The 14,048-nt window shown below is 39.2% G+C and overlaps 2 protein-coding genes and 1 long non-coding RNA gene across 30 annotated transcripts in view; 1 reads left to right on the top strand and 2 right to left on the bottom strand.

Moving 5' to 3' along the window:
• GPHN (gephyrin) overlaps positions 1-14,048 on the top strand; it is a 734,546-nt gene that overhangs the window by 71,025 nt on the left and 649,473 nt on the right.
• Positions 1-14,048, bottom strand: part of LOC144330318 (uncharacterized) — a 91,203-nt gene that overhangs the window by 3,465 nt on the left and 73,690 nt on the right. The gene's annotated exons all lie outside the window — the stretch shown is intronic.
• On the bottom strand, positions 11,416-13,000 carry LOC709775 (glycolipid transfer protein). The gene has a single exon (XM_028852039.2). It carries the CDS (start codon positions 12,739-12,741, stop codon positions 12,352-12,354), a length of 390 nt encoding a protein of 129 aa, XP_028707872.2. The 5' UTR covers positions 12,742-13,000; the 3' UTR covers positions 11,416-12,351.

Raw genomic sequence — 14,048 nt, forward strand, 5'->3', positions numbered from 1 at the left:
CATCTTATCTTTGGCGAACATGACAAAAGCAGTGGGGAAAGGATTCCCTATTTAATAAATGGTGTTGGGAAAAGTGGCTAGCCGTATGCATAAAAGTGAAACTAGACTCCTTCCTTACACCTTATACAAAAATTAACTCAAGATGGATTAAAGACTTAAACGTAAAACCTGAAACCATAAAAACCCTAGAAGAAAACCTAGGCAATACCATTGAGAACATAGGCATGGGCAAAGACTTCATGCCTAAAACACCAAAAGCAATGGCAACAAAAAACAAAATTGATAAATGGGATCTAATTAAACTAAAGAACTTCTGCACAGCAAAAGTAACTACCATCAGAGTGAACAGGCAGCTTACAGAATGGGAGAAAATTTTTACAATCCATCCATGTGACAAAGGGCCAATATCCAGAATCTAGAAGGAACTTAAACAAATATACAACACCAATGACAACAACAAATACCCATTAAGAAGTGAGCAAAGGATAGGAACAGATATTTCCCAAAAGAAGACATTTATGTGGCCAACAAACATATGAAAAAAAGCTCATCAGCTCATTGTCATTCATCACTAGAGAAATGCAAATCAAAACCACAATGTGATACCATCTCATGCCAGTTAAAATGGCTCTCATTAAAAAGTCAGGAAACTACAGATGCTTTAGTGGATGTGGAGAAATAGGATCGCTTTTACACCGTTGGTCAGAGTGTAAATTAGTTCAACCATTGTGGAAGACACTGGCAATTCCTCAAGGATCTAGAACCAGAAATACCACTTAACCCAGCAATCCCATTACTGGGTATATACCCAAAGGATTATAAATAATTCTACTATAAAGACACATGTACACATATGTTTATTGCAGCAGTATTCACAATAGCAAAGACTTGGAACCAACCCAAATGCCCATCAATGATAGACTGGATAAAGAAAATTTGGCACTTATACACCGTGGAATATCAAAGATTTACCTCTAAACATAATAAAGACAATATACCACAAGTCAGTAGTGAATATTATACACAGCACTGAAAAGTTGAAGGCCTTTTTCCTAAGATGAGGAACAAGACATGGGCACTCACCCTTACCACTTTTGTTCAACACAGTACTGAAAGTACTAACCAGAACAGTTAGGCAAGTCAAATAAATAAAAAGGATTCAAATAGGAAAGGAAGAAGTTAAATTGTTTTTCCATATAGATGACATAACCTTATATATAGAAAAGCTTAAAGGCTCCACCAAAAACCTGTAAGAATTGATTAATAAATTCCATAAAGTTGTAGATTACAAAATCAACATATAATTGTTAGTAGCATTTCTATACAATAACAACAAATTACCTCAAAAGGAAATTAAGAACACAATCCTATTTACGGTAGCTACAAAAATAAATTAGGTATAAATTTACCCAAAGAGGTTAAAAACTCTGTAAGCAGAAAACTATAAACCATGTATGTAAGAAATTTAGGAAGATAAAATAAAGGGGAAGTTATCTCATGTTCATGAATTGAAAGGATTAACATTGTTAAAGTGTCTCTACTGCCCAAAGTTATCTACAGATTCTATGCAAACCCCATCAAAAACTCCAATGACATATTCCCCAGAAATTGACAAAAAAAAAAAAAATCCTAAAATTCAAATGAAATCACAAACACTTCAAAATAGCTGGAACAATGTTGAGTAAAAAGGTCAAAGCTGGAGGCCTCATAGTACCTGATTTGAAAATCTACTACAAAGCTGTGTTAATCAAATCAGCGTGGTGCTGGCATAAAAGCAGACACTCAGATCTACAGGATAGAATGGAAAAGCCAGAAAAAAAATCCATACATCTATGGTCAATTGATTGTTGATGAAAATGCCAAGATCACACAATGGGGGAAGGGAGGTCTCATCAATAAACGGTCATAGGGAAACTGGATATTCACTTGCAGAAGAATATTAGACTCCCATCTCACATCATATATAAAAATCATCTCAAAATGGATTAAATACTTAAATGTAAGACCTAAAATGGTAAAAGTAGTAAATAAATCATAGGAGAAAAGCTCTCTGTCATTGGTATGATCACACATACTTTGGATATAACCCCCAAAGCACAGACCACAAAAGTACAAATAGACAGATAGGATGACATCAATCTAAAAAGCTTCTGCACAGCGAAGGAAACAGGATGAAGAGAAAACCTGTGGAATAGGAGGAAATACATGAGACCATATGTTTGATAAGGGATTAATATCCAGAATATATGAGGAACTTGAAAGTAAGAAAACAAATAATCTGATATAAAAATGTGCAAAGGACCTATATAAACATTTTTGAAAACAAGACATATAATTGGCCAACAGGTTTATGAAAAAGTGATGAACATTACTAATCATCAGGAAAAAGGAGATTATAACTCTAATGAGATACTATCTTATAGCTGTTAGAATGGCTACTTTAAAAAAGACTGGCAGGGCGCGGTGGCTCACGCCTGTAATCCCAGCACTTTGGGAGGCTGAGGCGGGCGGATCACAAGGTCAGGAGATCGAGACCATCCTGGCTAACACGGTGAAACCCCGTCTCCACTAAAAATACAAAAAATTAACTGGGCGTGGTGGCGGGTGCCTGTAGTCCCAGCTACTTGGGAGGCTGAGGCAGGAGAATGGCATGAACCTGGGAGGCAGAGCTTGCAGTAAGCTGAGATTGCACCACTGCACTCCTGCCTGGGCGACAGAACGAGACTCCGTCTCTTAAAAAAAAAAAAAAAAAAAAAAAGCAAAGACCGAAGATGAGTATTAGCAAGTTTGTGGAGAAAAGAGAACCCTTGAAGACTGTTGGTTGGGTTGTAAGTTAGTATTACAGGCATAATCAAAAACAGTATGGAGGTATCTCAAAAATTAAAAGTAGAACTATCATGTCATCCAATATTTTTACTTACTATTTGGTGTATGTCCAAAGGAAATCATATCTGTGTCAAAGAGATACCTGTACTTCTGTCACAACATCCTTGGAGTGTCACTTTTGTAGCCAGGAACCTCTGTGGCTGGTATTGCCTTTGCCCGAATTTTACTTGGGCCTTCTTGGCTTGTTCTGCCCACTCTGCCTGACATGATACACTCTGCTTGCGCTAACAGCCTGTATCCCATACCTGCCAAGGGCGAGCCAGGTACGGAGTGGTGAGGGGTGTGTGAGTTAGCATGTGATCCAGCCACTGTACATAGCCAAGCACACTAGTTGTGGTGTGGTGGACACCTCCAGGTGCTGGCACAGGTGCTGGCGCCCTGCAAGGCTGCGGCTCAATGAGGCATACCACGAGCAGCTTCCACAGCTGCCAGTGGGGTAAGCACTGGTGCCTGGAAGCTTGGAGACTTCAGGAACTGCAGAGCCCCATTGAGGATGTCACAGCTGTAGCTTGGGGAGCTCTTAAGTTTGGGCTCCCTGAAGTGCTACAGCTCTTCTCTGCTTCTTGTCACCTGCAGCGTGGCAAGAAAGGGGCGTGTTTCAGCCCTTTTCGTGTTACTGCTCTTTCAGTCATGCCATTCAGCAGGTCCTGAGTTCTTGTCCTGTGCCCAGGAAGAATAAGTTATGTGGACAAGTGGAGGGTGAACAAGGTGAAGAGATCCTTTATTGAGTGACAGAACAGCTTAAAGGAGACCCACAGTGGGTAACTCCTCTCTGCAGGCAGGGCATCCTGACAAGTGTTCAGCTCTCAGCAGAGAGGAGACCCATAGTGGGTAGCTCCTCTCCAAAGGCAGGTTGTCCCATCAACTGCTCAGCTCTCAGCAGAGAGGAGACCCACAATGGGTAGCTCTTTTCTGCAGGCAGGTTGTCCTGTCATCTGCTTGAGTTTAGCTGAGTCCAGGGTTTCTATGGGCTTCAGAGGGGAAGAAGTACATGCTGATTGGTCCATGGAAAGCCATGGGCAGGCCCAAAAAAATCACCAGAAGTTCTCCCTCCAGTCCATGGCACTAGCAGTCCGGGCTGTCTCTGACCTGAAGATGAGGTTTTACTAGCTACCTGCGCCTTTCCGTCTAGGCCTGTCTGCCTCCTGCTGTCATTAACCTGCCATCCATGGTACCCATGGTGCCCAGGCTTTTTGTGCTGAATGTTGCCTGCAGGCCCGTGTCAAGCCACCCTTAGCCCCCTGTCAGCCTGTCTCCCATGCTCGTTGGTACCCAAAGTCTGGAGGGGGCCAAGGCATGAAGGGGCTGGTGTGTCATAGCTGCCCTGAGTATGTTCACACATGGCTGATTCATGACAGTGCCTGGGCTTGGCCACAACTTTGCTCCAAAATCGGAGCAGGTGCTTGGAGTGGGTGCTTGGAGTGGGGAGAGGCTAGGCAGAGGGAGCAGTCACTTCCAAGCTTGTGGGTCAGCAGGGCTTCCTGGGTCCCCAAGAGTACAGAGATGCCTGGGTCTGCAGCCATGGCTTGACAGCTACAACTGCGCCTGGGGGGCGGGGCTCCCACCTCTTTAGCTTGAAATGGGCTGGGGGCTTCCACCTATTCCTGGTTCCTGTCAGCTCTGTGGAGTGCACAGCCCCAGCTGTGCCTCCCCTACTGCATCTGGCATCATTGATGATGCCAGGGATTGATTGACACTGCTTCCAGACAGGCTGCCACTGCCATCAATCCCTTTTCTGAAGAGGTACGTCTCTGCCATTAGGATAGGGACAATGACTGCTCTTAACTGCTTCATGCTGACAGGGGGCGTTGTTTATGGGGAAAATGGCAGTTATATCTTCTTAGAGGCCCTATCTAAGGGTCCCTAGTAAAAGGGAGCCATCAGCCAAGTTTCCATTTGCATGACCATTTGGAGCTTGATGGCCCAAAGGCGAGAAGAGACAAACCGGGTTATTAGAAGACATGGATCAAAACGAAACAAAGGGGTAAGGACAGCTCAAAAACCATGAGGCTGCTGACATGCTCAAAATTGGAATATTGATCCAGATGTTTACATTACCCATCCCTTTTGTCTCTCTGAGCTGCAGTCAGAAATCACTGGTTGGTTCACAGGAGCAAGTAGGATTAGTCTAAAATGCAGACCAAAACTTAAAAACACAGTCCAGAGGGGGCTGAGGCAGCATGGGACTGGCTTGTCAGCACTCCCTCAAGTGTGTGCATACCCAGCTATGTCGTGACAGGCTTGGCCACAACGTTGCTCCAAAATTGGAGCGGGTGCCAGGAGTGGGGAGAGAGAGGCCAGGCAGCGGGAGCAGACTCTTCTGAGACTGCAGGAGTGTCTTCGCAGGTCCCTGAGAGTGCAGAAATGCCTGGGTCTGCAGCTGTGGCTGGGTGGCTGCAACTGTACCCAGGAGGGCAGGGCTCCTGCCCCTTCAACTTGGAAGTGGGCGGGGCTTCTACCTGTTCCTGGCTCCTGCAGCTTTGTGGAGTCCACAAGCTCCAGTCTTACCTCCCACACTGCAGCTGGCATCGTGGCAGTGTCCGTTCCAGAAGGCCTGCTACTGCCATCACTTCTGTGTTCATTGTGGCATTATTTCCAATAGCCAAGATGTGGAATCAATCTAAGTATCCGTTAATGGGTGAATGGATGAAGAAAACATGTTATATATACACAGTGAAATATCATTCAGCCTTAACAAAAGAAGGAAATCCTGTCATTCTCAACATCATGGATCAACCTGTAGGACATTATGTTAAGTGACAATAAGTAAGGCACAGAAAGACAAATACTCATGATCTTACTTATTACATGTGTAGTGCAAAAATGTTGACCTCATAGAAACAGTAAAATGTTGATTAACAGAGGCTAGGGTGTGGGCAGAATTAGAGAGATGTTGGTTAAAAGACAGAAAAATGTATTTAAAGTGGAGGAATAAGTTCAAAGACTATTGAAAATCATGGTGACTGCAGTTAATAACAATATGTGGCATATTTGAAAATTGCTAAGACAGTAGATTTTAAGTGTTCTTACCAGAAGAAATGATAAGTATGTGAGGCAATGCATATGTTAAATAGCTTGATTTAGCCATTCTACAGATATCAAAGCATCTTTTGTATTTGTATATTATAAATATATTTAATATATATAAAATATATATTTATATTATAAATATATTTATACTTTTAATCAGTCAGTTAAAAAAAAGTACTGAGACTCTGAGGAAGGCATTAGTTAATTTGCCCATGGTTATATAGTTGGTGAATCCAGTGGTCTTACTTCAGATGTGTGCTCTTAACCAAAAGATGCACTTGCTTTCCCCTCCGCTTCTATCCCTAAAAACGGAAAAGCAAAATAAAGAAGTAGAAAGAGGCCGGGCGCGGTGGCTCCCACCTGCAATCCCAGCACTTTGGGAGGCCGAAGCTGATCACGAGGTCAGGATTTCGAGACTACCCTGAACAACATTGTGAAACCCCATATCTACTAAAAATGCAAAAATTAGCCAGGCGTGGTGGTGCATGCATGTAATCCCAGCTACTCAGGAGGCTGAGGCAGGAGAATCGCTTGAACCCGGGAGGTGGAGGTTGCAGTGAACCGAGATCAGTGCCACTGCACTCCAGCCTGGGCGACAGAGCAAGACTCCATCTCAAAAAAAAAAAAAGAAAAAAAAAGAAGTGGAAAGAAATTCAGTAGCCATTTAATTCAGCCTTGCAGTTGATGCAGTCTTTAGCTAAACACTGGGATAGTTTGGGAGGGAAGGCCGTTAGTACAATTTTTTTATACATTGTGCCTAAGAGGCTTTTGAGTCATGGATCTTTGATAATTTCTTTACTTTCAGTAGTAACGTATCCTTGGTAATTTTTTTACTTTCAGTAATAATATATCCTAGACAAATTTTATGCATTTTTTTCATACTTGAAAGAAACTTTTTATTAAAAAATAGTATTAATGGAGCATAATCTGGTAGGAGTGTTCATTACTACTGTTTTATTGTTTTTAAGCTTTTTCCATGGTTAAGAGTAGGAAATACACATTTTTGGAGATAAAAACGTGAATCCCAAATTTATCCTCTTTCCAATTTAAGATAAAGATTTTGATGGATTTTATTCACCACTTTGGTCTTACCCTTTTTTGTATATCTTCTTCTTTTATTATCCTTTTACCTCTGTTCTCTGATTTTACATTTTGTTTTTTGCATTTTTTTTTTCTAGATACAGGCCTAGGTATTTTATTTTACTTTTCATTATAGTCATAGAGTCTTCTCAATTACTTTAACTAAGTAGGTTTTTTTGGGTGGTTGGAGGAGAAAACATTAATTTGTCTGCTTATTTATTTTATATATTGCTTATAATTCTTTTGTGAATTATTTTAGGGTTTTTATTGGTTGTTTTTGGCTTCCTGATAGAAAAATTATATTGTTTGCAAATAAAGATTGCTTTCCTCCTTTTTCTTCCATTTTTGGCCTCTAATGTTTTCTCTTCTCTAATTGCGTTGTTTAATAACACCAAAAGATATTAAATAATAGAAGAGATAGTGGACATCCTTGTCTTATTCCTTATTTTAATGAGAAAGTATCTAACATTTCCAGTTAAGTAAGTTGCTGGCTAATTGGGCAAGTACAGACACATGTGTATATCTTTATATCTATATGTATTCAGGCTAACAAACACCTCTTAATTTCTATGTAAACTTTAAATTTTTTATTTTAATTATGTAATTAGGTAATTATGAATGATGTTGAATTATGTCCCTTGAGTTTTCAGCAGTTATGAAAATAAACGTATAATCTTCCATTAATATAATGAATTTTATTAATGCATTTGTAATATTAAAAACCTTTGAACTTCTGGAATGTACCCCTCTTTTAAATTTTTTTTAGTGTTTTGGATTCTTTTGCATATTATCTCATTTAAAGTTTTTGCATTGTTATTCTTTAGTGTGTTTTATTTGTGCAGTTTTCTGTGCAGTTTTGTGAAGGTTTGGGGCCAATGTTATGTGACTGTTATATAAAAATAATTTGGAAATTTTCTTCCTTTTTAAAATCTAGTCCTTATTTTTATTTTATTCAGGCACTGTTTTAACAGATGTTCAAGTACCTACCATGTGCTATTAACAATACAACTCTGATGGTAGTTAATAGTTCCTTAGCTTACTATGTATTTGTCAGTACTCTAAGTACAGTTGATTCTCACTACTTGAAGTGGATTTGTTCTGTGAAGTAGCAGTGAATAATAAATTAGCTCTTACTGGAATTACAGTGTTAGGTTCCTATAAGCCTCTGGTCACAATATTTTTGTCCACGTATCAATACATCACTAAAATGTGTGTTTCTATTTAAAGACACCTTATTTAATATATATATTGTTGATTCATTAATATTGAACTCATGTCCCACAGCAGTATGACTCATGCCTGAAGGAAGCTTTTGTAACACACATATTTTCTCCCTAAGGCCTGTCACAGGCATCTTGTGCTTAGGAACACTAGACAGCACTTGGGCATTCTAAATAGCCAAATCATCAACAAAAAGCACAAAAATGAGAACACTGTTGCATTTAATAGACTGTGAAAAGAATACTCCTTTATAGTATGGGAGCAGAAACAAAGCAGAGCATTACTTTGTTCAGTTTCAGCTGACAGGAAACAAATCAGGTGACTCAAAATTCTCTCCCTCTGCACATTTCCACAAATTATTGCCAGAGTGCTGCGAATATTGATGTTGGATTACACATAAATTTTATTGAGTAGGCAAATTCACAAATGTGGAATCTGTGGATGAGGATTGATTGTATTTCTGTGTATTTAATATGTGTTCATTTATTGGTCACAGCAATGCTGTGAGGTAGGTATTATAACACATACTATACAATAAAGAGGTTAAGTTCCTTGCACAGTGTTACACAGTCAATGAGTGTTTGAGGACAACACTAAAGTAGTGTAACTGATACAAAGACATGTCGTTGCCCTTAGGAGCTATTTCCATCTAAAAGGGTTAAAGGTGTTTTGCTCAAATAACTAAATTTAAGGTAGTTTGAGATAAGTAGCATAAGGGTAGTGCCACCCAGATGTAATGGATATTCAGAGGGAAGATTATTTTGGAGACCATGGAAGGACGTTAGGTGATGGTTTCTAAATGGAGGCTTTTAGAATCAGTAAGATTTCAAGTTGGCTTATGAAGATGTAGGAGATGAACTATTTCAGAAGGTACTCATTTTTTACATCAAATACCTTCAATGATTCTAGTCTTTTTGGAATAGGAAAGTGGTGGTGAAGGGGCGACCTCTTTAGTTTTCAGTTTTCAGGATTCATATACTCACTCATTCATATGACCGTTTTTTCCAGTACTATTTAAAAATCTATTCTGCCTTTGTAATACTGGGAACTAAAGCATAGCACCATTAATTGGAAGTCTTAAAGATGAACAAGGTAGTGTTTTAATGTAAATGTATGAATTTCTTATTATGGAATAAGAAAAACCAACAATAGATTGACATTTGTGCAATAGGACTTCAAGTAGTGGGTGTTTTGTGGGAGAGTGAAAAATTCAAGTAAATATTAAAAATTGCTGAAATACAAAGATTTTCCCCATATACAATACTTCTGTAATATACTCATCTTGTTTTTCAATGCATCTCATTAATCATACATCTTAACTGCATTGTAAAACCAAAAAATTAAGAGGGAATTTTTAAACCAAATAATCTAACTTTACTAGGCAACATAGTGATTATCATTTCACATTTGGTGCCCATGTAATTGGGCTGATTTATCACAGGTGGTAGATGTGTAAACCTCCCTGTGTATGATCTTGTTGAGGGCAAGAATTGTGGCTTTTCATTTTTTGCATTTCTGATAACCAGCAAAGTTCCTATCACATAGAAAGCCCTCAGGAAATGTTACTGCTTAACTAAATGAATACTCCAAAACCCTTTGTGACTAATAATCTCTGTGTAAATATTGTAGATTGTGTTGATCAGTGTTCTTGCATTCTATGTATTATTGTTTTCTTTATTTTCAGTGCAACAGTGTGAGAGTGATCAAAGTGGAAAAAATCTGTCCCTATATTTAGCTTTGTAATAAAAAACCACCATGCTAATTCATAATTTTTTCATCTCATTTGGCTGCTTTTCTTTTTATTGTTAGTTTTTTTTTTCTTGTCAGAGAATGTTAGGTAATTTTCCAGTATAACTTTCTCAATAATATGTTACTGCAGTGAATAACTCAGTGATGTGAAATTAGAAGATAACCTATTCTGTTTCAGCACCAGTGCTTTGACACATATAACTTGAAATGTGAATATGACTTTTGTTTTTTCATGTTAAAGGATTCAATTTTTCATCAGTTACTTAGATCTTCAGAAAACCTGAAGTTAGGAAGGAATTTTACTAGTTATTAAGTCCTATTCCATTTTAATGCCTGTAGTAGTAAATGTTTATTTATGATAAAACTCTTTGATTAGGTAGTAGGGAAAATTCAAGGTCAAAAGTACAAATTTCTGCCAAACTAAAGAAAGAATATTTTAATATGACTTGCAAGCTTCTTGGATTCATATATATTAAGGAGGGGGGTGGAAGATGACAGTGTTAGGAATCACATAGCGTTCAATAAAAAACCAATAAAAAGTCATCTCTGTGCCAAGAGTTATTGAACATTTTGAAATAAGAGTTATAGATTAATTCATATATTTCAATATTATCAATATTTGCTCTTGGTCTAGTTCCCCTCCTCTCCCAAGAAGAAATTGTTTTTTGATCCACTGTTCAATTTTAGTTCTCTCTGTTAAATATATCAAGCTTACAAGGCTAAAATAGGTGTCATTGAGAATGTATTTAAAAAAAAAAATTGAAAAAATTGTATTTTTTTAAAAATTCCAAAATAGAGATTTATTTATTAAGGGTTATTTAGTTTATGCATAAAAATCACCAGTTCCTTATTGGGTTTTTTCTTTTAAAACACACATCAGTTCTTTTGGGGTTGCTTTGTTTGCCCCAGCACTTTAAAAAAATACAGCTTTTTTTAGCTCCAGGAAGAACAGTTAAGGTTAAGGCAGTGAGGCGTTTTCTTGAATCTTAGCGGCTGAAGGGTTCATCTCTCCCCGTCAAGAGAATACAAACAGTAGGTAGTTTCTTAGGTTGAAAAATCTGTCCCTAAAGGAAATAATTCTGCAGAAGAATGCAGACATAGTCATCTATGGTCAATTGTTTGTGCCCTATAGCTTTGAAAGAAACGCCTCTTGGTCATCAAGGGCTTGCTGGTTGGTTTCAGCTGTAAAACAACAACAACAACAACAAAAACACAAAAAAGAAAACAAACAAAAAAACCTGTCTAGCTAGATAGAAAGAGCAGGGTTTACAATAGTGCTGTGAGACTGGACTATGCAGACCACATGAGAATACACACCAGTTTGCTTTAAAAAAAAAAAAAAAAATCCCACATAGAGGCCCTGCATAATTTCAAATCAAACTCTTTGTAGCCCTTAAAATAACCAAAATAGCAATACAGTGAGAGCCTCATAAGGTCACATGCCTTTTTTTTTTTTTTTTTTTTTTTTGAGACGGAGTTTCGCTCTTGTTGCCCAGACTGGAATGCAGTGGTGCGATCTTGGCTACTGTAACCTCCACCTAAGGGTTCTAGCGATTCTCCTGCCTCAGCCTCCCAAGAAGATGGGATTACAGGCTTGTGCTACTGTGCCTGGCTAATTTTATATTTTTAGTAGAGACTTCACCATGTTGGTCAGACTGGTCTCAAACTCTGACCTCAATTGGTCCACCCACCTCTCCCCCCTTTTTTTTTTGAGACGAGTCTCTCTTGTTGCCCAGGCTGGAGTGCAATGGTGCGATTTCAGCTCACTGCAACCTCCACCTCCCAGGTTCAAGCGATTCTCCTGCCTCAGCCTCCTGAGTAGCTGGAACTACAGGCGTGCACCACCACGCCTGACTAATTTTTTATATTTTTAGTAGAGTTGGGGTTTCACCATGTTGGCCAGGTTGGTCTCAAACTCCTGACCTCAGGTGATCTGCCCACCTGGGCTTCCACCAAAGTGCTGGGATTACAGGCGTGAGCCACAGTGTCCGGCCATCATGTGCTTATTTTTAAAATGAGGTGGACGACACCATTCCCCCAGAGCTGTGTTCCTCCTTGGCGACAAAACAAAACCAAAAATTCCTGGGACTTGACTCATTAGAAGTGTTAATCGATTTTTGCCACGCTGAAATGAAGCTATAAAGTCAGTCTGTGCTGTCGTGAAATTCCAAGATTTGGAAGTAAGATCATTATTTATTGGTCCTTTAGAATAGGCCAAAAAAAAAAAAAAAAAAGACTTAAAAAACAAGGGCTGTCCCCTGCAGACTCTGGCAGGACTCGGGGACGCAAGCCAGGGGCAGCTCACAGACTTGATTCACAGTGATTCTGGTTTGCCTGTTTCTCCGTGTGGCCACGAGTCGGGGGCGTGTCCAGCGGTGAGAACGCCTACACCTTGTAGTTAAGCTCGGCCATCATCTGGGTGTACATCTCATAGATGACATCGATGGTGGCCGTGTAGTTGACTAGGAAGAGGCGGATCTTCTCCAGGCACTCCTCCTCTGTCACATTCTGCCCCTTGGAGAGCGCTTTCAGGATGTCGGACTTATAGGGGGCTGCGTACAGTGCTGCCTGGAAGATCTGCATGATCCAGCCATGGTACTTCTTGAGGGCCATCTGGTAGGCCTTGGTGGCGTTGACGCGGATGAGGTTGGGGTGGTTCTCGTCCCGCTCCCCGTCACAGGTGCTCTGGAGGAAGACCTGGATGAAGTGGAGGCCTCTTTTCAGCCACATCATTGCCAGTGTGGCCTCTACTTTGGGCCACTCTGCTCCATACATTTCTTTCTCCACCTCCAGGATGTTCTGCAGGGTCCAGAACTTGGCTGGGTTGGTGTCGTACACGGCTTTGATTTTCGTGATGTTGCCGCTTATGTTTGCCTTGATGGGAGTAAACACTGGGGACCCAAGGTAATCGAAGAAGGGCGGCAGGTGGGACACCGCCTAGAGGAAGTGCCTAGTCTCGATCTGATTGTCCGCGGGCAGCGGCTTCAGCAGGTGTTCAGCCAGCAGCGCCATTTCGGGGTCGAGGCCCGCGGTGATGCCCCAGCCGCCGTCAGCGCTGGGGTTGTCACAGCCACCCGCCGCAGGCTCCGGGGATGCCAGCGTCGAAAAAATTGTATTCTTAAACATGGGATCATATTTGGAGTCCTAGTGTCTATGAAATCCTCCTGCTACAAAATTTATATATGGGTAAAAACTAAAACAGGAATTTGAAATCTTTTAACTTTTAGATTACAAAAAAGAATATGGGAAATACACACAAGAAGAAAGTTTTAAAATCCCTGTAATCCCTCTATCCAGAAATAGTAATATTTTGATATATACATTTTCAGGGTTTTTATTTTGTGTGTGTATGCACACACATTTATACTGTTTTATAAACTTTGAATCATACTGTAGGAACACTTTTGTTCCTTGCTTTTTTCAACTTTATGAACATTTTCCTTTGCCACCAAAAATTTAGTTCAAAGTCATTTAAAATGGTTATATAATTTTCCACTCAATGCCTGTATCATAAGTGATCTTCAGCAGTGGGACATTAGATATATAGATATATCCAATTTTCGATTATGAACAGTGCTATGCTAGGTATTTTTATGTAGCTTTTTATACACAATTCCTATTTTTGTATGATGAAGGGAATGGAATTTTAAATCTTATATTGATTGTACCTTGCAACTATATTTCTGTTTTGTCTTAGATATTATCAAATGATATGTTTAAATATTTATCTTGGTAAATAAATACTTGATAAATTAGGTCATTTTTGTAACAAAATTTTTTAATTTTTATTCTATTTCGATATAGGTCAGTTGTAGTTGTAATGAAGGAATCATGTTTCCTCAAATCTAAAAATTATAAAGATAGAAACTGATATTTCTTCACATCTAACAGTTTGATTATACATCTTATGATTAACGTTAATATTATCTGAGACATATTTCACTGTTCTTTATGTGCACTTCTTTATGTACATTGTCCACTATGACAAAATATGTCTCTTAATTTAGGTCTTGGGGAATGAACACTTGTTTTTAATATTAACCTATCAGAGTAAGCACTTTAATTGGATTAGCTCATTTAAT

This window comes from Macaca mulatta, chromosome 7 (genome assembly GCF_049350105.2).
Source record: "Macaca mulatta isolate MMU2019108-1 chromosome 7, T2T-MMU8v2.0, whole genome shotgun sequence".
In the NCBI taxonomy this organism is placed as follows: Eukaryota; Metazoa; Chordata; class Mammalia; order Primates; family Cercopithecidae; genus Macaca; species Macaca mulatta.